We start from the raw sequence: 25,052 nt of genomic DNA on the forward strand, positions 1-25,052 counted from the left end.
CTCGTCTAATTCCAACATCTTATTTAACAGAAACTTACATTTATTTAAATTATAGTTCTTACATTTCTTTACATTTTGATTGTACTTCAGCTGAACATCCATGATATTATCACTGTTGACGGCAAGCTGGCCCACACATTTTCAAATGTTCAGGTATGGTGGAACTTAATTTCATAAGCACATTTTTCAAAATTATAGTTTTGCTTATTCTAAGGAAGCAGTAGCAAATTAAGACCTCCTGTACAAAAAAGTTAGTCATTGAATTTTAAGAGTTAGTTTAGATTATGAACAATATTCAGAACGTAACCGATAGCTTATAAAACTACGGAAACATTAACTCACTTCTAAGAAAGAGGCAAATGAAGAAAAATAGAACATACAGAATTATTTCATAGTAATGACAAAATAATTAGAAGAAACTGTGAATAGGACATTGTATAACACTATACTTGCTTGGCAGACACAATACCAAATTCTATTCTACTATGGATTAGGAGGAAGCCATCATAGAGAATTTTTTCAACGAGTTTGTTTTCTCATCCTTCCCAACCAACAATACATTTAGACACTATTAAATTCTATGGATTAATTTTTAAAATAATTTTAATAATAATATAAATGTAATATATTTTTGCTAAGTTTATAATATTTTTATTAGGTTGTAAGTTAAATGAAAAGATTTTGGTCATGATATTGGTATGAGAATTGAAGGGATGGTTTTGCAAATCATCTCATGTACAAGTACCTAAAAACATTATCCAAAACCTTTCCTAGTTTGTCAAAAGTCACAACGTTTTCATGTGTCTTTAATAGGATAATAGTGGATAATTGCCATAAGTTCACACCATTGCCATAAGTTAACAACTGTGTATTGATTCCACTGGAAGCGATTGGAATGTGTAGCCTGTGGAGGAGCAAGGTGTCACAGAAATCACTTCCCTGATTGCTGAATGTGGTGATTGTAACAAGGTCAGCCAGGTGGACCTCATAGAATATGACTTCCCTGATTGGAGCTGTTAATCTGGTCCAATCAGATAAAAAGAGGAGTATCAGACAGTCTGACAATCTGAGGGAGCTGGACCAGTGTCAAAGACTTTACATGTGTAAATAAAGGGAGACTTGATGACGGAATACTGGCCTCTGTGGCATTATTTCACTGGTGATGAGACTAAAGCACATGCCTGAAGAAACTCGCTCACAACTGTCACCTTTGAGTTGGGGTAAACATTACACCGTTATTTCGGGAAGCTTGACTCATTTGACCCTACTGTCAAAGACGGGCCCAGTATGTAGAAAAATGTGTTATTTTTTCCAGGTAAATGACTTTGGGGCAGGTGAAAAGCAATGAGTAGGTCTCCTGACAACTTGTCGACCCACAGCATTTTTGGTTATTAGGAGTCTAGGTTTAGGTAGAGAACATTACAATCCTAAGCCTCTTCGAATTCTGAGATGTTATAGTTTTTACTCAGCAATTCGAGAAACAGTGGAATCTGTATTGAGATTTTTTGACTAGGTTAGGTTAACTGGCAGAGGCATGCGACTTTGGTTTAACCCTTAATGAGATGCTGAGAGACCATTTGGAATGTGGGATTATTGATGTAACCATGCAAAAGTACCCACTAGCTGAAGCCCAACTGGACTTCAAACAGGCACTACAATTGGCTTTATCATTGGAAAGTGTGGCAAGTGGAGCACATGAGTTGCAGGCTATTCCATGGAAGTGAACAGCCTTGCCAGCCTGACTGAGCTAGGGGAACACCACTTGAGTGAAAGTAATTATATAGCCACACTCAGGACATATCCTGACCAGAGGGACTCTCGGGCAGCCTGCAGCAAAACCCAAAACAAAGCCAAGCCTCAACCAAATGGTTAAAATTTTCTTGAGAATCTGGGCCAGCAAGCCATTGTAGTTGCTGCCGATATGTGGACCCAAGACAGCAAAGGAGTCCTACTAAACCTAAACTGAATAAGAGAACTAATAGTCCAGTATCCAGGAGGGTCCATCTACACCTGGTTTGGAATAAGTCAATTCCTTAGTAACATTCAAATCTGAACCATCAAAATAAACATCTGGTTAAATAGCCATCTGGTTCTAATGGAGGTCGATACTGAAGTGGCCGTTTCAGTAACCACAGGATCAGTCTTTAACAAAATTCATTCTGGGCTCCAACCCTTAAGTTTGTGCAAGACCTTGGCTAGACTGAGAACCTATACCTGGGTACCTTTACAGATTAAGGCTATAACTGCAGTTCCAGTCTCCTATGAGAAGCCGCTGGTTCAGTTATCAGTGATTGTAGTAAAAGGCTCAGGTCAAACTTGATGGGGTGAATTTGACTGAGAAAGATTCACGTAGATTGGCTCAACATTTTGATTAGAAAATGACTGTCTGAGTGAAGTCCTAATTAAAAACCCAGAAGTCTTTCAGGAAGGTCTAAGGACTATCAAAGGAGTCAAGGCAACCTTGCATGTTGACCAGGAAGTAATTCCATGCTTCTACAAGGCCCGCCCAGTGACATTTGCCTTACGTGCAAAAGTAGAGACAGAAATCAGAAGGCTGGAAAGGTAAGGAATCATCAAGCCAGTTTGCGGAGTGGGCAGAACCATTCGGACCGATTTTGAAGCCTGATGGGTCAGTTTGCCTTTGTAGGGATTTTAAACAAACAGTAAACCATTTCTCACAGCTGGATAAATACCCAATCCCTCACATAAAGGATTTATACGCAAAGCTGACAGGGGGTTGTCCTTCACGAAGCTGGACATGAGCCATGCGTACTTGCAATTGCAGGGAGAGGAGGATTCCCAGAAGTATGCCACTATTAATACCCATAAGGTTTGTACCAATATACAAAACTGCCATTTGAGATATCATCAGCCTATGCAATTTTCAGCGGATGATGGAGAACATTTTGCAAGATCTACCCCACGTCGCCATTTATCTAGATGACGTGCTAATAACAGGGAAGACCAATAAGGAGTACTTAGAGAACTTGGACCTCCCAGGCAGGCATATGCCTAAGAAGGCGTAAGGCTGCCCGAGAGTCCCTCTGGTCAGGATATGTCCTGAGTGTGGCTTTATAATTATTTTCACTCAAGTGGTGTTCCCCTAGCTCAGTCAGGCTGGCAAGGCTGTCCACTTCCATGGAATAGCCTAAGAAGGGAAAAGTGTGTTCCAGCCACCTCAAGTGACATACTTGGGCTACAGAGTTGACAACACCAGGTTACACCCATTGGAAGATAAAGTGAGGGCGATCAAAGGTGCCCCAGCTCCCATGTCTGTACCGGAGTTTAGGTCTTTCCTTGGGCTGGTGAATTATTATGGAAAGTTCATACATAACCTGGCCTCCATCCTGGCACCTTTGTATCAACTCCTAAAAAAGGGTCAGCGTAGCCAAGCCATAGCTGTTTCTTCACTTTTCTGAAAGTTATCATGCTCTGAGGTGAGATCTTGTATTGATATGCAGTACCTCCCCATACAGCATCAGGGTAGTATTAGCTCACAGGTGGTCTAGTGGAGAGCAACACCCAATAATTTATACATTCAGGACTGCTGAACTGTACCAGGGTCATACAGCCATCTCCAAAATGAGAATGTTGGCGATAAGTTATGTCTGGTGGCTAGGATTGGATGCAGATATAGCTGCGTTGGTGGGGCAATCCTCTGGGTGCTGACATGGACAGAAATTACTGCCAGCTCCTCACAGCAGGGTAATCCCTGGACTTGGTTGCATGTCAACTGTGCAGGTCCTTTCATGAGCTCAATGTTCTTCATCATTGTTGATGCCCACTCAAAAGTGGTTGGACATGCATAGAGTTCATTCATCAAATACAGGAACAACAATAGAAAAACTGCATGCATCTTTTGCAATACAAAGAATCCCGAAAGTTTTGGTCACAGATAATGGGCCATCGTTTACCAGCAAGGAATTTAGGTATTTCCTAAAGTCAAATGGATTCAGCATATAAAGACAGCTCCATACCATCCATCATCCAATGGTCCGGCAGAAAGAGAAGTCAAACTTTGAAGGCGGGCTTGAAGAAACAGCCTACAGCTTCGCTAAATACCAAACTGTCCCAGTTCCTACTGGATTATAGGATCATCCCTCATGCAACTGCAGGAATAGCTCCAGCAGAGTTAGGGGAGAAGACTTCACACCAGGTTAAATCTGATCTTCCCAGACCTGGACAGGGGTGAGGGTGAAACAGCATCAGGAACACCAGGGCTGGACGCCACACTCCGCCAAGTAAGAGAGACAGTTTACTACAGGGAACAAAGTTTGGTGGAGGAACCATGGGAATAGCCCTGCATAGGTAAGAATCTTGTTTGACGCAAAGACATGTCCACTTATGTATAAAGTTCAGTTAGGTGCGATGGTCCTGAACAAGCACGTGGACAATATGAAAGCCACAAACTCATAAATGGTATGGCAGCAAAACGTGCCTTGCTCCTCAGAACATTTGGAAAAGTTGTCAGAACCTGTGTGTTCTCCCTCGCCATCAAGCGTTGAAGAGACCTCTGAATCGGAGATGAACACAGTGGATCACGCCGCATAGGCGCCTTTGCCACCAGAAGAAGAGCGTGAATTTCTCCCGAGACTTTCTGGGTGCAAGAGGAGAGTTCCTGTGCATCACATGCTCCCCCGCACCCCCCAAAACCCCGTATCCGATACAGAGTCACAGGAACCTGACCCTGTGCTAAACGCCCCAGGAGGCACTACAAGAAAAAGGACATGCCTATGTCCTCACACTCAGAGGGCGAGGATGTAGTGATTGTAACAATGTCAGTCAGGGTACCTCATGGATTATAAATTTCCTGATTGGACCAGATTAACTGCCTCAATTAGGGAGCCCGGACTTACAGGCAAAGAGGAATGTCAGACACTCTGAAACTCTGAGAGCTGGCTCTGAGAGAGTTGGACCAGTGTCAAGGACATTCCATGTGTAAATAAAGGGTGACTTAGTGATTGGATAGCGGCCTCTGTGGAGTTATTTCACTGAATAGCTAAGCCATGCACCTGGCAAAGTACTAGACTGGATCATAGATTTCCTCTTATTAGTGCAGGGTCCAGAATTTGCTGTCAGTTTTACCATGCAATAATAGCATGCAATGACGATGTCTTTTTTTAAAAATAGATTCAGTTTCACCATCTGCAGTGGTGGGAGTTGAACCCACATCCCCATAGCTTTAGTCGAGACTCTGGATTACCAGTAACAACACCACTATACCACTCCTACATTTGTAAAATCAGTCCTATGAACTTTTTGTCTCCTGAATGTAAATGAAAGGAGTTATCTTGTGAGCTCAATTTAATATTTTTGATTGTCTGTAGAATGCCCTGGATTCCTCTCCGTCGTCCATTATCTTACCAGCTATAAACCAGCATTGGACAAATCAGCTTCCAAGATATCTTCAACAGAAACTTGGAGAAAACCCAATACTTGTGAACTACTTACCATTTTGGAATCCAGAACTGAACAGCACAAAATCATCTCTATTAATAGTGAAGTTATCATCAAACCATAGGTAGAATTAACTTGCACATGAATTTTTGTTTTATATTCTCTTGTGAGACATGGGCGTTGCTGACTGGCTAACATATATTGCCATTCCCTAGTTGCCCTTGAGAAGGTAGTGGTGAACTGCCTTCTTTAACCGCTGCAGTCCATGTGCTGTATGTAGCCCACAATGCCAGTTGGGAGGGAATTCCAGGATTTTGAACCAGCAACAGTGAAGGAGCAGCAATATATTTCCAAGTCAGGATGGTGAATGGCTTGGAGGGAAACTTGCAGGTGGTGGTTTTATCACGTATCTGCTGTCCTTATCCTTCTAGATAGAAATGGTCATGGGTTTGGAAGATGCTACCCAAGGATCTTTAATATAATAGCCACAATTGCACTGGGTACCTTAACTTGCACTAAAAGGAAACTAATGTATAATTTTCTTCTCAATGAAGTCACATAAGAAATCAAAATAAGTATGACAAATGTGTAGTTTTACCGGAAAGGAAACCACAAATCTAATTTTTATGTTCCAGTAATTTTCTTCTCATTTTCCCCAAGGACCAAAGCTGGAGTACTTTTGCAAATAGCATCAGCCCTCCCATTCCTTGATCAAGGGCTTTATGTTAATGATTTGAGACAATAAATGTAGGCTTACCAGGACTTTTAACTGTGAGACCATCACGGCTGAGCTCGACACAGACATCAATGTTTCCCGAAATATGCACTATCCAGCAGGGTTTGCAGGATTTCAATAAGGATGATATTTCTCCCCTTAACCTGGGAATGTGGAGGTCAATTGTATACACCTTTGATCACCCCAGTACAGATCTGCTTATTTTGCACAGATCAAATATAAAATCTGCGAGTTTCACTAATGTTCTAAATATAACTGAGATCTTGCCCAATGAGGAAATTATGGGAGCAATAAATTTTTCAGTAAGATAACTAAATATCCTAACTGTGATCTACTTACACTAGAAGCTAATGGAAAGTAAAGCTTTTAAACTCTTGGCATCTCCCCTGATTGCTAAGCCATACAACAGGTAAAGTACCATCTTGGATCTCTGTTTATGTAGAGTTAGCTATCTTACTTGGGTCAATGGTCAGGGCACTAGAATTGACCTTGGTTCTTCAAGATTAGTCAAGCAGACTTCACAAAGGTTCTTAATCCTGATTTCAGGAAATCTTCAGGAGTGAAAGCTAATGAGAAAATTGACTGGAAAGAAAACACCAAGAATATTTACTAAGCTAGGGCATTAGACAACTTTGAGAGGACTAACTTTCGAATATGTTTCCCACTTCTCACTGTGACTGGAAAAGCCATAGGACCTCAGGGTTTTTAGGATGAACACATTTGATAAACTATTGAAATAAATTAATAATCAATTTAGCTAACATCATTATAGGCTAACATTATTTTTATTTCTTAAATCATTGTCTATTCAACCTACAAATATTAACAGCGTTAGCATTATCATAGCAAGTACTATGACTTAGGCTGGAGGAGCACATGTTATTCTAGTCCCACTACTCTACAGGTCACAACATGAAATAAAAATATTTCTTTCAGGTACCAAGATGACTGACTAAATAACAATATCAGGTTTTAAACAAAAATCTCTATCAGCCAGGTTTCTTAATAAACACAATAATGGGTTTACTATTAAACAAAACATATTCAATAAAGATGCAATAACTGGTGAACATGCGCAGTAAATAATTTGGCATATGATTGATTACCTCTCTAAATATTCCCAAAAAACACACATGCACATGCACATGCACACACACTTAATAGGATTCTGATACATGTCGTCAAGTCACTAATCATGTGTGGCTGTCTTTGAAGTTTTGCAGATATAACTTGCTCTGGAAATTAATATCTTGCGATGTTCTTTCAATCACTTTCAAAATAAGAAATAGGTTTTACCCTGAACTGACGTTTTCATATTTCCTGTTCAAAAATGGGAGCTAACACCTGGGTAACTTGATCATAGCAAGCTTTCTTCCCATTGAGCTTGTTCTTAGCTCAGGCTTTCCTACATCAAACTGAATGAAACTAGAACCTCTCCTGATCACTCACTGCTCAGAGATCAGCCCAACAGGGTCTACACCCAAAGCAAGTGGTTATCACCAGTTATGTGATTTTAGGAATCCTTCTTTAAATTAAAAAACCTCCAAAGTCAACAGTGAACTTTCAAGAACTGTGTTTAAAGAAATCAGTCTAGGTATGGCCAGAAAATTTGAAATAACTTCTTCTATTCATAATCCTTCAAAACCTAAGCCCTCCATAAATAGTAGATACATAGCATCTTCGCAACACAAGGTTTAACAATACTTTGCTGAGTTGGTAGAATTGTCTATTATTAATAAGGTTTTGAAACTTAATTTTAGATCCCTTTGCAGCTTTGCTCCTCCTTATAGCCAAAACCTCCTCCAGTGTTACAACCATCCGAGATCACAGTGCATCTCTAACCCTGACATTTGTTCATCCATGATTGGCAGTGGCTCCTTCAGTTGCTTGTGACTTACAGCCCCAAATAATTATCTCTCTGTCCTCATTTACGATGCTATAAAACCTACCACCTTTGCCAAACATTTGTTCAGTTGTCCCAATAGCAACTCTTGATCTCCAAATTTGTTTGCTCATAGAAAAAGATGCATTCCCATAGCATTTTTTATGACTACAGCACTTTACAGACAAAGACGTACTTCTTGTAGTCATCATTGTAATTTAGGAAATGTGGCAGCCAATAAGCACATGGGATACTCCCACAAACAGCAATGTGATAATGACCGGATCACCTGTTCTTGTACAGTGGGTTGTGAGATATATGGTGGCCAAAAAACTGAGCATAACATTTCAGTTCTTCCAGATGCCTTGAGATCTTTTATTATCATCTAAACATGGGGACATGGTTTACCATTAAACCTTTTACATTGCAGCACTCTCTCAGTACTATTACTGGAGAATCATGATTGTTGTAGTCAAGCCTTGATTGGAACTTGAACATGGAGCCTTATGACTCAGGTATCAGAATAAACCCACTGAGCCATGACTGCACTCTCTAATGTTTCCGTCAAACATCTTGGGATGTTTATTTCTTTAGAAGTTTTACATAAATGGCAATTCATTGTTCTCTGGTGAATGATTTTTTTTTTTAAAAAGTGCACAGTATTTCACTTCCTGTAGGAATAATTAACTTTTGAGATTTTTAAACTCCCTTGGCTTTTCACCCAATCCCTGCTTGGTTTATCTTTGGAGGTAATTCAATGTCAAATGTTCCAAATTTAAGAAGAATGATAGAAAAATATATTTTAAAGGAAGAAGAAAAAAATTATTTTAAAATGTATACTGTATATATTTGACAGATAATAACAAAAATCATATAAAGGAAACCTATAATGTAAAGAATGAAAACATGGTCTCCTTACAGAAACAGAAAATTTGAGTCTGATTTTGCCCTAACCCACCTGATTTGTCAATAACACATAAAATCAGATGGAGGATAAAATGACTTTAAGGTCCAAACATGTTAATTAGTATTAGCCAGATATGATAACATTGAGGCCTACTTCTACAATGGACTACTCTCATATATTTTCAATCAAGGTAGGCTTTGCTTTCATAGAGAATAGAAACTGCAAGATTCTCTTGGGATCAATTAATCCTGCATGATCATTAGGAACATGTCAAGTTTGCACACTACTGTCAGACATGTGACACAAATACAATTTACATGTAATTAGCTTATATATTTAATTATCATACTAAGTAAACATTCGTGAGACATTGTTGGTTTATTACTCAAGTAAAGTCTATACTTTCCTTTCACAGACCTGCAATGGTACCAGACACCAAATTCCTCACTGATAATGGTAAGCTTTCAGGCTGTATCACTCCTTTCAGTGTTGTGAAGACTATCGAATTCCAAAATTTTAGATGGAAGAACTCCGTTTTAATGAGGAGTACAGCAACCTCGTGGATGGATTAGCGCTTCAGTTTGAAGTGATCCAAAAAAAATCTAAAAACTGGTTTAATTGTTGCAGTTCCAGTTTTTGCCTCTGTCTTGATTAAAATCAGTTGAATTACGCTCCTAGACAACAGATGGTATCAAAAACAAAAGTTTATAGAACTGGTATTTTAAAAGGCTGTGTCTGCTGCCAATGCAATTGCAGTCAGTCTCTGTGATGTCATTGTATGATTTTTAACCAAAAGTTCATGCCTCTTTAGTAAATATTGTGATTCAACAGATAGTCGTAGCTTTCAAGTTTTGTGATTTACAGAATATACTAATCGAACACAAGTTTAAAAATATTAAAAATATTCAACCAAAGAAGCTTCAATGCCCTTCACAACTACAGGAACTTCCCAAATTAAACTGAAACATTTGGACTTTTAAATGCATTATCTAGTTCTGTTCTAGATCACGAATGAAATATTCATCAATACATGAGACATCTAATTTAAATGGAAAGGTGTATGATTTCAAATGTCCAAATGTTTTAGTTTAAAACTTGAGAGCCATGTATGTCTTTCAAATCACAATATTTACTAAAGAGATATTAACTTTGGCTACACTTCCTCTTTTAATCAAATGTTAATACAAATTATTTAAAGTGGACTTTATGAAATGTCTAAAGAGAAAAGGGTGGATTATAATCTTTTTTAAAACTGGCAGATTATAACTGAGTGGTTTCTATTATGGATGCCTGATCTACAGAATCTGTTTTTAGCAGGGGACATAAATCAAACATCGATGGGATCTTTCCAGCTGGAGTTAGTGGACTTAGACTTTCAGGTAGATGTGTTTCAATAAAAGTAGACAAAATCTATCCAAGTAATTCTGAGTGTGGTTCACTTTCATTGTTGGTGGTTGTTCTTTGATGCGATGACGTTAGGTCTAGCTGGACCAATCTCTTGGTAACAGTGGAAAGTCATCACTTGAATTTGTAGCATTCCCAGTTTGTAAAACTGAGTTCTTCATTGGATAAAGCTGTTGAATTATCAGAGAGTCATCTTATATATGTGCAAGTACAGCAACAAACTTCATTAAGTGTTCTTTTCTGACATATATAATTTGGAATTAGATAAAATAAAATCAAATAAAAATTATAATCATTTGATTCTTAAACACTGATTTATATGATAACCAATACTGGTTGAACTAATTAAACAAGGTTGATTGGCTCAGTTGGCTAGATAGCTGGTCAGCAATGCAGAGTGATGCCAACAGCATGGGTTCAATTCCTGCACTGGTTGAGGTTACGACAAAGGACTCTTTCTCAGCCTCTCCCATCACCTGAGGTGCACTGACTCTCAGGCTAAACCACCACCAGTCATCTTGCTTTCTAATGATACAGCACCCTGAGGCTAAGTTGGACTTTACCTTTAATGCAGGTAGTAAGCACTTGGTTCCCTTTGCATTTTGCAGCAAGGAAGGAGTTAATGCAGAAGTTACATCATGCTAGCATACAATAGTTGAGACCAGCTAATCCTTAATTGTCTTTTTTTATATATGTTGTATTACAAGCGAAAGTGGGATGTAATTGCAGATTTAATTATGAATTAAACTTTGCTGTGATATTGTGGTCAGTATTATGTTAGAAAGAGCAAAAAGAACTCAAAATTTACTAAAGAGTATTTTCTTTACTTTTAAATAGATGTCATTAAATTGGTCATCAATGCCTTAAAAGCAAACAGTATTCCCTACACAGCTATTTTCACAGCTGGCAGGAGTTCACAGGTATGAGATATTAAAGCCATTGCAAACTTATTTTTATTGAACAATTGGTTGCTCATAATTATGTGGTTACTAAACATTTTGCAGTGCCAATGGATAATTATAGTACTTATTCATACCCGCAATGTTGCTAAATTTACAATTTAGCTATGCAATTGTGATAAACTGCTGAGATGAGAGCAGCTAGGTGCTCCCTTAGGAGAAAGGAATTAAATAAAATTTTCTGATCTTTTCTCCACACTTCCTAGTGGTTGTCTTTAGAATGGAACTGGCTGAAGTTTGATAACAGGTTAGTCATTCAATATTTTGAGCAGCTCATACTTGTGAAAAAGATACCAGAAGAAAAAGGGAACTAAAAAAGAGAAAGAGTTTTAGCCTCAGCAAAATGAGAATGGATACAGCAGCACACTGAATCATACGTGGTTCACCTGTAAAATGCAAACCCATGTATTGAGTCAGGCTAGTATGAATCCTCCAATCTTTTCCAAGCAATTGCTGACACAGTTCATTAGATAGTTCTACACAAAAGGAAGAAATCCAAGCAAATCAATTCCGGTGCCCCAGAAGCTTGGGAACATTGAATATTGCAGCGATTTGGAAACGTTTTGTGAAAATATGGAATTTTAAAAATACTTATAGTGTAAAAATCTAAGTTAATTTGAAGAGTTAAACTTCCCATGTGCTCAAATCTGATGTGATCATAATACACTGGAATCCTTAATCACATATACTTGAATTATTTCCATAAGACCCATCTGCTTGCTTAAGTGACATGAAAAATCCCATGGATTTTTTTTTTTCAATGAACAGCATCACTGGCAATTTATTTAGACATTTAATAGATATGCCGTTGTTGGAACCTTGCTGAATGCAATGCATCTGCAACATTTACTTCAGTGCAAAAATACTGAAACTCAAAGGTAAAATATTTGTGACATCAAAGACATGGATATAAAAAGTTGTTTTGTTGAATTCTTCTGCTTTACTGCTTTAAATATACCTTTGCAGAAAAAGGTTTAGTTAATTTATCCATTAATTTTATGAATAGCTGACCTTTCTATTCATGTTAGAATAGAATGTATGTTTTAGCATTGCTTATGGTATGAGGGGTTAGTAAGCTTAGTTGGCTGGATGCCCGTTTTTTTTAATGCAGGGTTAAGGTAACAGCATGGGTTCACTTCCAACACTGGCTGAGGTTACCATGAGGGACTGTCTTTCCCTTACTTGAGGTGCGATGACCTTCAGATACCTCTGTGCCTCCTTTATGAAAGTGAACAACACCTGGAGATTGATGAACAGCAATTCCTGATAAGCCAAGTAGATCATCCCAATGAACCCCGTGAACAAGAACCATTGACCTGCCATCCCAATTTCTCCCCCAACCCATAACGTCACTTTTTGGTCTTTTGTATGTGTGTGCGTGGATTTTTGTAAAGGCAGTTAGCTTGATCAAGAGAGTTATATGTCAGTATTTCCTAGTTGTTTACTGTACCTAGAATTTATTTATCTGTAATAAATAATAATTTCTGTTAAGTATAGAACCTGGGTCCGTGCTCTGTTTTAATCTAGGGCTTAAAAGACAGGGAAATTGGGGAATTTTGATCTTTGTCATGATTCCACAAATCAATTTTCAACACAGTACCTAGTGAGATGTGACAATATGACTACCAAGAAATGCCTTGTTAAGAAATAGTTCCAATGTTCTTTTATTGACTTCTTTCGAAACAAAAATCTAGGTATCCACAATCTTTCAAACTCAAGTCCACAAAAATTATTAATATGAAGCCATCGTAAGAGGTACACTTTTAGACTTTTAGAAACCCTTTGATAAAGTAGCGCATGTGAATATTATTGAAGATTAAGGTATACAAAATTGGAGGAAATTAGGAACAATTATTTTTAAAATGGATTTAAAGGTTGATAACAAGGAATATGAGTTAAGAACAGAGTGATTGGAGATGGTTTCTGGTGTTTCGTTCTGGGATAGTTTCTGTTTGAAACAAAACAGACCATTCAGACTAAAACTTCTGAGTTATATTATCCTCCACAGGAGCAATCGACCTAATGTCATGCAACTTCCACCTTTTCCATTGAAGTTCAATGCTACCCAACATAGCTCCCACTGGTGGAATGGATCTAGAATGAAAGGACACAGCTGTAAGATTATATGTAGATATTTATTACAGACAGCAGGAAAACGACTTAATGCAATGAGTTGAGAGGCTGTGGATTTCACTACCACAATTCATGATTTGATCAGAAGCTGTTAATATTTAAGAACAAGGGAGATAATTTGGAGAAAGAAAGGTTACCATGATTTAGGAAAGGAAGAGTGGATTGAAACATGCTCATATAGAGGATAATTACAGGCTCATTAAGATCTGTTGTAATTTCTATGTAATTATATACAATGTCTGTCATTACTGGTGCATCAGTTACCTTTTGAAAAATAAGTTGTGAATTTAATATCTATTCTAGCAGACTTCAAATAATATGGAGAAAGAGACTAAAGTTGTCAAATAAGATAATATTTCTCAAACATTTTTCTTCTTTCAGTATTCAACCATACATGGTATACTTATGCTGTTTCATTGCAGCAGCAGGACATTCTTTTGTCTTTGAGTTCTAATATTGAAACAATAAATAAGTTTCACTGAATAGTTATCTCAACATTCATCAATAGGAATTAAATTCTGATATCTTTTCTCATAGGTCATTAGACTTGCTTTCAATGATGTAATGAATACAGGTAGACAGCTTCTACAAGTCCCAACCTGGAACCAGTATCCTCCCATAAATGTCACAGATGGTGAAATCCCCTGCATTCTCTTCATAGCTAAGAAGGTAACACTCCGAATTGGAGACCAGCCTGAGATAGATTTGACAAACAGAACTTTTGGGAGCACTGCTAAAATTAATACCAGGGATTCAACATGTACTGCAGATAAAGCTACGTAAGTCCTAGGTACATTGCATTTTTCATTTAGACATCTTACATTAGAATTAGATTGTTTTTCTAAAAAAAATGTTACAAATCAGTTAGAAACAATTGAACATACTGGTATTTGACTCATTTATTATTATGAGGGAAGTACAATATCTGAGAATCATACAGGTAATGGAAGTAGAAATATCTTAATTTAGTTGACTGAAATGAGTTTAGAGTTTTAAGAAACAAATCCAGAACACAAAGCAGACTATAGTTTAGGATCAAATTTTAATTACAGGCAGTGAGATCTTGGATATGATTCAGAGAGGTAGATGAGAGAACTGGAAAAGTAATTCTAAACAAATCTGTGTTGTTTGTTTCTTTGTCTTTAATGTTCAATTGTGTCCTTTGATCCTAAGTTGGTATCTGTATTTAAATTTCAGATGGCCTCACATTAAGTAGCTGTTGATTCCAATGGCATGTATATTCTGTAATGCATAGATTAATTCTGGTGTAAATAGACCTCACATTTTAGCAGATCGAATTGCATATTTTTATGTCATGGTCTTGGTCTTCGGTATTTGAATTTGTGCTGAGTACCTTTGATTTGCTTTTGCAATATGTTACGTTAAAATTGAGAAAGACATTTATTTTGATTTGAAATGGGAAAAGAATACACAAATCTGAGTTAAGTATTGGTTTCAATATTGCAAGACATTTGGAGCAGCATGCAGTCTTCTATTTCAGAAGCTAGAGGTTGCTGATAAGCAGTCAGAAAAACAAGGAAAAGTTCCATGGATGTGACACAAGTAAATAGAAATATGATGAAGTTGGTAATAGTATACTGTGAGTGATTTATGAAAGAAATTGAATGACTTTAGTCAGAATTGCTGTTTTGAAAAATTGAGAACATTATAAGAGATGGTCAAAACAATGTGATGTTATGAGAAGATACATCATTAGAAACTGATCCATTCTATGGAGTAGTACAGAGTATAGAGTGCAAGGGATGTGGAAAATGTTTGGAGGAGACAGAAAAGAGATACCTAAAATTAGTGTTGCATTGTCCATGGGTCTCATTCCTTACTTTGAAATGCATTTAAATGCATCTTAAGAATTATTTACAACCTGTATAATCATTAACGCAATAATTTACCTTTTCTAAATATAAATCTTAATGCTTTTTTTTAATATGTATATAATATGAAATACAGGACCAGTTCTTTCTGCTTACAACTTTACTTTGTTACCTTCAGGCTTTCCTTGAACTATGGTGATGTCGGAAATCTAAAGCAACTTGTCATTCGGTAAGGATTATTACTTAGGTAAGGATTATTACTTAGGTGCTTAGTACTGTACACTTAACATTGCACCTGAGCTCAAGCAAGATTGTGCTGATTTATAGTCTATTACATGATCTAGTATATTGCACTCTAGCATTTTCACTTGTTTCAAATGACAGATTGGGATTAGAAACTTGTTGACATATAAAGATACATTACAGGCACAAATATATTTTAGGAAGTAAGGGAAAGATGCATTTGTGTCAAACCCAAAGAATAAACAATCAGTTTAGAGGAACAGATTATAATAATGTTCTTTAAATTACTCGTAATCCTGATTACATCTCAAGAATATCTTAATTAAAGCTTCGTGGCTAGGATGGTAGGCTGGTTAACTGATCAGAACAAGTTAAGCAAGATGAAAGAGCTTGAAGAGTAAATGGGAAATGTTTTCAATTTCTTTTAACTACAGACTATTCTCAATTTTTGGAGAGATAATTTTTGATGTTTCAATGAAGAAAACCAGCATGGACATTTCATGAGTCACATCGGTGTTTATTAATAATGTTACTCAGCCTTTTAGTTTGAATGCAGGGTAGCAGACACATCTGATTCTTGGCTCTAGGTGTATTACTGACAGAAGACAGGGGAAAATACTTCCAGTGTTTTCTTGTGTGTTTATTTGTTCATGGATCGTTATGTACAATGGCAGACTGTCAAGGTTGGAATACACAGAATGTTCGAAGTAGATTTCAGCTTTAAAATCACTTACACATTAGAATACCTGAAGCCAAATGACAAAATACCCTGAATATTCAATCCCATTAATGAGGCGCTAAGGCTCCATAACATATTCTTAAGATTTAAAGTTCCAGTTGGTTCTTGGCATATTTGTAATAATGACATCATAACCACTTTCATTCACAACAATGTTCTCCTCTTCCTTCTTCTAAACACGATAATACTTTGTTGAGGTCCACAATGTTAATCATCCTGTAAATACTTTAGACAAGTAGTCATCATATACAAGTATACCTGATGATGAATGGTGGCAGTAACTCATGTATATAATAAACATTGCTCAGCTCAATCTTATCCTCTGGTGATGCAGTGCAGTTAAAGTTGCTTGAAAGGGATATAGACGCTTTTCATTTTCATAAGTCAGGAGTGTTGAGCTCAGTTGCAGAATTTCCATCAGGACCCTAGGATCACCAAATTCAGCACAATCCAAGGATCAAGCCAAATGTATTCCTAATCTATAAGGCTCCCAGTTGTAGCATTTGTTGAAACACTGTTACAGGGGTGAGGGATGCCACAATATAATTTTAATCTTTCCATATAAATATCCTTTCATATCATGTACCTGCACAATCTACACAACAGACACCAAACAAAACAGAGTAAGATACCCAATTAGGTCAATGGTATATCTGGCAATTCCACAGCTATTATTAGGGACAGTTATCTATCAATGTCAACTGAATTCCTTAATTTACTGCCTTATACAGGTATTTAGTATTATCATTGCAAAATATTAGTTATCTAACGATGATATGACAACTTGTACCAAAGCAAGACAGGTGTTGTTCATAAATCAACATAACTTATTTCCCTATCAGTAGGAGCTCTTGTAGCACAGTCATAGTGTCTCTATGTCTGAGACAGGAGGCCTGTGTTCAAATTCCACCTGCTTCAGCTATGTGAAATAACATCTCCGACAGTTTGATTATAGAATATACATCTGTTCAACCCTTGGGGTTCGGTGGCACAGTGGGTAGTGTTCCTATGTCAGAGCTAGGAGGTCTGCGTTTGAGTCACTCTTGCTTCAGAGGTGTGTCATAACATCCCTGGACAGGTTGATTAAACATACCTATTTGCCCAAACACTGTGGTACACAATGCGAATGCAAATGCAAAATTTAACATTTGAAATGTTTTGTGGACAAAAATTTCAGTGCTTCTATTGTCTAATTATAGGTTTGAACTGTCAAATAATTATCACAGAACTTCTGTTCAGAAGTGGTTTAGCCTGGATTTTGTGCAGATCTTCCACAACAATTCATTACAAGCAGTGTTCAATGCATCTGAAATCTATGCTCCAGTTACAAATTCATATCACTGTCAATATATCAGTAGTCTGCACAAACATGAAGCGCTACTTGCATCCAGATCTCAAGAAGACATGACAAGATTGTGGCACATTACCTTTGTGGAGTTTCAGGTATAGTTCATTTCAATAAAGTGAAATATATTTAAAGTATTTGTGATTATTCCAATGGGGGAAATCTCCGAATTTAAGACTTTCAATAGAAATGCATGTTATATTTTGATCAGTTGTAGCACTTTCTTCACCATTGGCCAAAGTTGGACTTAATATAGTGTTGCAACACAGAGACAGACAGCTGAACCAAATCCGTTTTTTACCTCTGTATTTGTAACATAGTAACATTAAAACCTTACTGCTGATGGTTAGTGTTTAAAGAGGAAACAAAGAAACAAAAAAATGTCGCAGTGATTTTTGTGGTGGCAAAGGTGCTCAGTTGTGTGTGATGGCACTTCTGGGTATATGTGGAAAAAAAAAGTAATGTTAAAACCTTCAAAGACCCTCAAAATTGACCCCAAAATTTCCATCCAGACTTTTCTGACTAACCAATCACAGACTTTGCTAATGATCAATTCTTGACACTGGTTTGTAGCTTAAAGAAAAGACTTAGCAATTTAGCAATTTATCACCAATACCATAACCTCAGTAGAGCAAAATTAAACAACAAAGTAATCTTATAGACCTATACTATAAACCCAAAAAAACATAGTTTCCAGTCTATTCACATAAAGGATGACAAACGAGCACAACTAAGGATGAATAAAAGAGAATAATGAAACTGGCCAGATTACTTAAATGGTTTTCATAATGCATTGTTCCACAAGCATTGCTGATAGTTTCTTGGTTGATTTTCTCAAGAGATTGATCGTGGTCACCTTTAGAGTTCACTCAGAGAAAGGCAGTAATAGTTCTCACTTCATTTTCTTTTTTTGAGCGTCGAAGAACTGCTTATGGGAGATTCAGTAGGGAACTTTCAGATCTTCATGCTGTAGCATCAGCAACCTGATTCATTTTTTTCACAGAAAACACAGTCCAAAACCCAATTCAAACTCTGACCACTCCTGACAGACTGACCATCTCCTCCACCAGGTCCCAGTTACCATTCAACATCTGCCATCTGCTGGAACATAAAGTCTTTTCCAGACTTAGAATCATTAAATCCCTACAATATGGAAGTGGGCCATTCGTCCCATTGAGTCCACACCAATCCTCCAAAGATTATCTCACCCAGACCTGCCCCTATCGTATGGCTAATCCACCTAACCTATACTTCCTTGGACACTATGGGCAATTTAGTATGGCCAATTCGCCGAACCTGCACATCTTTGAACTGTGGGCCGAAACTGGAGCACCTAGAGGAACCCCACGTAGACATAGGGAGAGTGTGTAAACTCCACACATACAGTTGCCCACTACTTGTGAAATGCCTTGGGATGTTTTATTTATGTGAAGTGCTGTGGTTATAGGATCTTTTGAAACCAATTGCTATTTTCTCTAATTGGATGATTCTTGCTGCCAACTGTGTAGTAAGACAAATCACATTTTCATTTAGTCTCTGTAGATAAATTGGTAAGCTGAGCATTCTGTATCCTTTAACTCACGAGAATCAACATATCATCCATAATGGAAGTTCTGCCGGATTTTAATAACCATTACTTTCTCCATCTGGGAGGATAGCTACCACTTTAGCATACCAAAGAATGACTGGGGAATGAATAATATTGGGGGAAATGGCAAGATCACACACAGACAACCCGTTATAGACCTCGTTCATTTCCCCTTTCATTTGATTGCAATGGGTAACAAAATTGTATAGGTTGTTTAATGGGCAACAGATTCAAGACACACACTGGTGTGCGTTTTCAATTCTCATCAAGGCGGAGTTTTATTCCCATCCTTTTTCTCCATACAACTGAGCATTAAATGTTACAGGTAGGAGCAGCTCAAGATTTAATCATAGAATCCTTATAGTGTGAAAACACACAATTCAGCACACCAAGTCCACCCCGACCCTTCAAAGAGCATCGTGCCCAGTCCCAACTCCTCCTACCCTATCCCTGTAATTCTCAACACTAATCCACCTATTCTACACATCCCTGGACACTACAGGCTAAAACTTAGCATGGCCAATGCACCTAATCTGCACATTTTTGGACTGCGGGGGGGAGGGGTGGAAACCGGAGCACCTGGAGGAAACCCACACAGACACAGGGAGAATGTAAAAACTCCACACAGACAGTCACCCAAGGGTGGAATTGAACCTGGGTCCCTAGCAGTGAAGCAGCAGTGCTAACCACTGAGCCATCCTGCTGCCACTTATTGGAACCATTTCCCAGGTACTGACCTCATTAATAACCAAAATCTACTACCACCTGTTTAAACATAATGCTCTTCCCAGTGATGAACCATCTGCAGAAAATCTTGATCAAGAACCAGCTTGCAATTAAACAAAAAATTAACTTTCAAGTGTGGCCTCACAAATAAACAAAAGCTTGTTTGAACTGTTTTCCTTTTAACACTAGCTGTTTCTCACAATCCAAAAGACATCTTTAGCAAACAATTTCCAATTCACAGCTCCTCACAAAAATAGATAAAAGAATAAAACTAATGAAAAATCACAGAGGGCTGAAGTTTTTGAATGAGTTTTTATGGCTGGAGACAGCGTGTCAAGAGTTAGAACAGTTTATTTCTCAAAGAATTATTAATTGTTCAAATGGCTGGAGACATCTCATTCAATTAATTTCTTAGTTTTGTCAAAGATTGTTTTCTCATATTATTGAGAGCAAATTTTAGTCTTGGTATTAGGATGAATTTTTCAAAAGTGTCTAAAGACATAATACATAGGAGGAGAATTAGGCCATTCGGCTCATCGAGTCTCCTCTTCCATTCGATCATGGCTGATACTTTTCTCAACTCAATTCCCCTGCCTTCTCCCTGTAAACCTTGATCTCCTTACCAGTTAAGAACCCATCTATTTCTGTCTTAATACATTCAATGACTTGGCGTCCACAGCCCTCTGCAGCAATAGGTTCCACAGATTAACTACCTTTTGCTGAAGAAATTGCTTCTCACCACAGTTCTAAAGGGTCGTCCCTTCATTTTGAGGCTGTACCCTCAGGTCCTAGTTTCTCCTACTAGTGGAAACATCTTCTCCATGTCCACCATATCCTAGCCTCTTGATTTTCTGCAAGTTTCAATCTTCCTGGAACCCTCTATCTGCCTCACCTGTAGTCACACCTTTCTTTGCCTGACCACTGACCAAATCCGAAGTAGTTAATTTAAGGGATGTGACACTTCCTCACTGGTGTGTCACAGTGCTTGAAACTCAGATTCCAGCTCATCAATGCTGAGCTAGATTTCCTCAAGCAACCAAAACCTGCTTCAGATGTGGTCACTATGAACCACAATGGGGTCAACCATATCTCACATTATACAGTTACACACTACATGGGCCGGCATTTTTACTTTACTCTACTGTTAATTTTTTTTTAAATTGTACTGGTCTTTTAGTTTGCAGCCTGTAAATATTTCCCCTATTTATCCTAAATCTGAAAGTAATCTATAATAGTCAAATTAGTAGCTATCACCAACCAATGAACTTACAGTTTACCTGTCACTCTTGTGCTGAACCCCTATCCTGGGTTTCAATTTATCCTATGCAAAAAAAAAACTTTACAAACTATGAGTCAGAAAAAAGCAAAATGCACCTCGTCACCAAATCCCCAAACTGTGTACTCTCTCAGGCTGTCTTACTCCGGATGTGTTCTCTCCTTTCTGACTATGCAAAGTTTACTGATTGTGCACTTTTAGCAGGAACTGAAGAAGGATCTAGGCCCAAAGCATCAGCTTTCCTGCTCCTCTGATGCTGCTTGGCCTGCTGTGTTCATCCAGCTCTACACCTTGTTATATCTCTTAAGTACAGCTGAGGTTAGCTGAAATGACTCTCACTAGTTAAGCTTCAATAGTAATTAACACCTATTCAAGTTTCAGGTAATTGACAACTGTACCCCAGTCAGCTGAATCAGGTACCTTATTAACCCTTTCACTACACCACTGAATTATAAACTTTTAAAATGGAGAAAGAAAAAAAATTACCGGTTCTATTCCCACCCTGTTTCCAAATTCCCTGAATTGGTGCTGCTATATATTCACTTGGGCTGCATCCCACTTTGGATGGGATCTCTACTTCCTACAGTGATAGTCCCAAAAGAACTTGTGAGAGACCATTGTGGAGTAGTTGGTTTGTTCTGATAACTTTGTCTAGACGTTTAAGTAGGCTACAGTGATATTGATTGGTCTTAGTTCTGACAAGTGGCTTGTGGTCAGGATTATATTGGGTTTCAAGCACTTTTTTCAACAATCCATCTTTACCATTCCAGCCAGAAAAGGCTTGTAAATTGATCTTGCTTCAGTTGAGGACTGGGGATTTTTTTTCATTAAATTAGAGGTTCTATATGAATTCTTATTTTGTATACTGGAGGACTGGATCAGTTCAGAAGTGCAAATTTTTTCACAAGTATGAAGTGACTTTCTGCCTTATAGTCCATACACAGAAACAGTGTGTGGCAACTTGATTATTTTAAATGTATTGAAGATGGAATATCTGCAGTGTTTGATACCTCACACTGTTGTTGCTTGTATAATGAAGTAAACGGTTTAGTTTAGAGCCTTGATCTTCATCCAAAGAGTGAATATTCAACAACTTATATTTACATATGATCATAAATATCCCAAGGTCTTCACAAAGGCATAAAAATGGATGCTGAACAAAGAAGGAGATATTAGGTAATATGTCCAGAATATGGGCCTAGAGGAGAAGAAAATGGAGAGGTGGTGGTACTGAGATGCCTGACAGAACAGCTGCCGATAGTGGCAGGTGATCCGCAGCGCAGGGGGCAGGCACAGGGTAGCTGATTGCAATGCATAAAAATACTTTGTCAGCCTTTAAATATAAGAATATTATCACAGAGTCATTACTTAGATATTGGATAGGAAAGGCTGCTTTCTGATTATGGGGCACATAAGATTTGATATTCTCGTCAATAATGCAGAACTAATGAAAATATCTATATAAGAGCTCAAAAATGACATTAATTCTTAATCAGTTTTAAAACATAACAAAATTCTGTTATTTTCCTATCCATTTGAGTTAGTATCCTACTTGGTCAGCAAAGTTTGTTCAGCAAAGAACAAAGAACAAAGAAAATTACAGCACAGGAACAGGCCCTTCGGCCCTCCAAGCCTGCGCTGATCCAGATCCTCTATCTAAACCTGTCGCCTATTTCCAAGGATCTGTATCCCTCTGCTCCCTGCCCATTCATGTATCTGTCTAGATACATCTTAAATGAAGCGATTGTGCCCGCCTCTACCACCTCCGCTGGCAACGCATTCCAGGCATCCACCACTCTCTGCATAAAGAACTTTCCACGCATATCTCCCTTAAACTTTTCCCCTCTCACCTTGAAATTGTGACCCCTAGTAATTGAGTCCCCCACTCTGGGAAAAAGCTCCTTGCTATTCACCCTGTCTATACCTCTCATGATTTTGTAGGCCTCAATCAGGTCCCCCCTCAACCTCCGTCTTTCTAATGTAAATAATCCTAATCTACTCAACCTCTCTTCAAAGCTAGCGCCCTCCATACCAGGCAACATCCTGGTGAACCTCCTCTGCACCTTCTCCAAAGCAGCCACATCCTTTTGGTAATGTGGCAACCAGAACTGTGCGCAGTATTCCAAATGTGGTCGAACCAAAGTCCTATACAACTGTAACATGACCTACCAACTCTTGTACTCAATACCCCGTCTGATGAATGAAAGCATGCACCTGCGTTGCCACCTTCAGGGTACAATGGACCTGAACACCCAGATCTCTCTGTGCATCAATTTTCTGCAGGGCTTTTCCATTTACCGTATAGTTCACTCTTGAAATCCCCACCTTTATAATAGTTTCAGTGCTGTTATTTTACCCAACCCAGTGGGATGTTCTTGAATTATATGGAAAGACGTATGTTCCCAAAGTAGTGAACAAGCTTGCATGTAAATAATAAAGGCACTTGTTTCAAATCCAGTTCGTTTTCAGCAGTTTTACCTTCGTGCTCAAGGAACATACATGTTTGTAGAGGTATCTGGTATATCTGCACCACTCAAACATAGATGAATTTGGGCTTCCTATAATTGGTATTGTAGTATTATGCTAAACACCATGTTGAGAAGCTGCGCATATAGTTTTAACTTTATAGTTATATTTAATCAACTATAATTATCAATAATGATTATTGTAACTTAAAACTGATCAAGGTTTTATGGTAAGGTCTTAGCGAAAATTTGTAGTTTGGTTTATGGATGCAGTTGTTCGTTTGCTCACCAAGCCGGTTGTTCTCTGGTGTGCAGGCATTTCGTTGCCCTTCTAGGCAACATCATCAGTGCAACCTGTAATCAAAGTGTTGGTGTTCTACCTCCTTCCGGATTTATCTGATTGTCTGGTGTGATGGTCTTGTCTCTTCCAGTTCTGTTGTTTTAGCACCGGTCTGTATACAGGTCTGGTTCTCAACACGGGACTCCATTAACAAACACATAGAAATAGACCTCATATACAGACTGGTGCTAAAACAACAGAACTGGAAGCGACAAGACCATCACACCAGAGGATCATATAAATCCAGAACGAAGCAGAACACCAATGCTTCGATTAGAGGTTGCACTGACGATGTTGCCTAGAAGGGTAACAGAACGTCTGCACACCACAGAACAACCAGTTCAGCGAACTAGTGAACAACTGCAACTTTTATGGTGAGTGTATTAGCTTAGAAAGATAATATTTTTCCCTCTTTGGTATCTCTGCAGATTCAAGGCTTTAATATTAAAGCAGGACAGTTTGCTTCAGCAAGAGACTGTGCCTCATTTTTTACACCAGCTGTCTTGATGGGCCTAGTAATTTCTCTCATTCTTGTGCTAGTCCTTGCTTATGCAGGGCATATGTTGGTCCATTTAAAAAGGATGGAAGAGTACAATTAATCCAAAAGCACTGTTTACAGCCCTAAGACAGAAGAAGCTCATTATGCAGAATAATCTCCACTAAGACTTCCACCAAAAATTGCAAAGTCTTCAGCCTGCATTTTCCTCACCGGTATTACCTTTCATCTCACCAAAATGTGCCAGGTTTATATCTTGAGACTTTTTCTTGCATCCACCTTAAGCAAGCAAGAATGTTACTTAATATAGTCCAACATACCACTTCCTATCATTTCTAGCGTATATGGTATGATATGTAAAGCATGCCCATTGAAGTGGGTGCTAGATAGCAGTTAGTAAGCTAAAGGTCATGAATGGACAGTGTAAGATAAAAAATAGTATATTTTAAATCATTTTTCATTTTAACATTTAGATTGCCATGAGCCTTGGGTCAATCTATGTGTGATGTTACCCTAGCACCACCACAGGCATCAAACAGTTTACCAATTATAAATACCTTATATAACATGATGAGAGGCAAATA

General features: G+C 38.0%; 1 protein-coding gene across 1 annotated transcript in view; it reads left to right on the top strand.

Moving 5' to 3' along the window:
• Positions 1-24,778, top strand: part of atp6ap1la (ATPase H+ transporting accessory protein 1 like a) — a 30,105-nt gene extending 5,327 nt beyond the window's left edge. Inside the window, exons 3-10 of the mRNA XM_020537420.2 lie at positions 91-153; positions 5,328-5,521; positions 9,338-9,378; positions 11,164-11,246; positions 13,956-14,197; positions 15,429-15,479; positions 17,432-17,675; positions 24,401-24,778. Coding sequence (XP_020393009.1) covers positions 91-153; positions 5,328-5,521; positions 9,338-9,378; positions 11,164-11,246; positions 13,956-14,197; positions 15,429-15,479; positions 17,432-17,675; positions 24,401-24,571 — 1,089 coding nt within the window. The 3' untranslated portion in view covers positions 24,572-24,778. The remainder of the gene's footprint in view (positions 1-90; positions 154-5,327; positions 5,522-9,337; positions 9,379-11,163; positions 11,247-13,955; positions 14,198-15,428; positions 15,480-17,431; positions 17,676-24,400) is intronic.
• Positions 24,779-25,052: the final 274 nt, after the last annotated feature.

This window comes from Rhincodon typus, chromosome 16 (assembly GCF_021869965.1).
Source record: "Rhincodon typus isolate 14 chromosome 16, sRhiTyp1.1, whole genome shotgun sequence".
NCBI lineage: Eukaryota > Metazoa > Chordata > Chondrichthyes > Orectolobiformes > Rhincodontidae > Rhincodon > Rhincodon typus.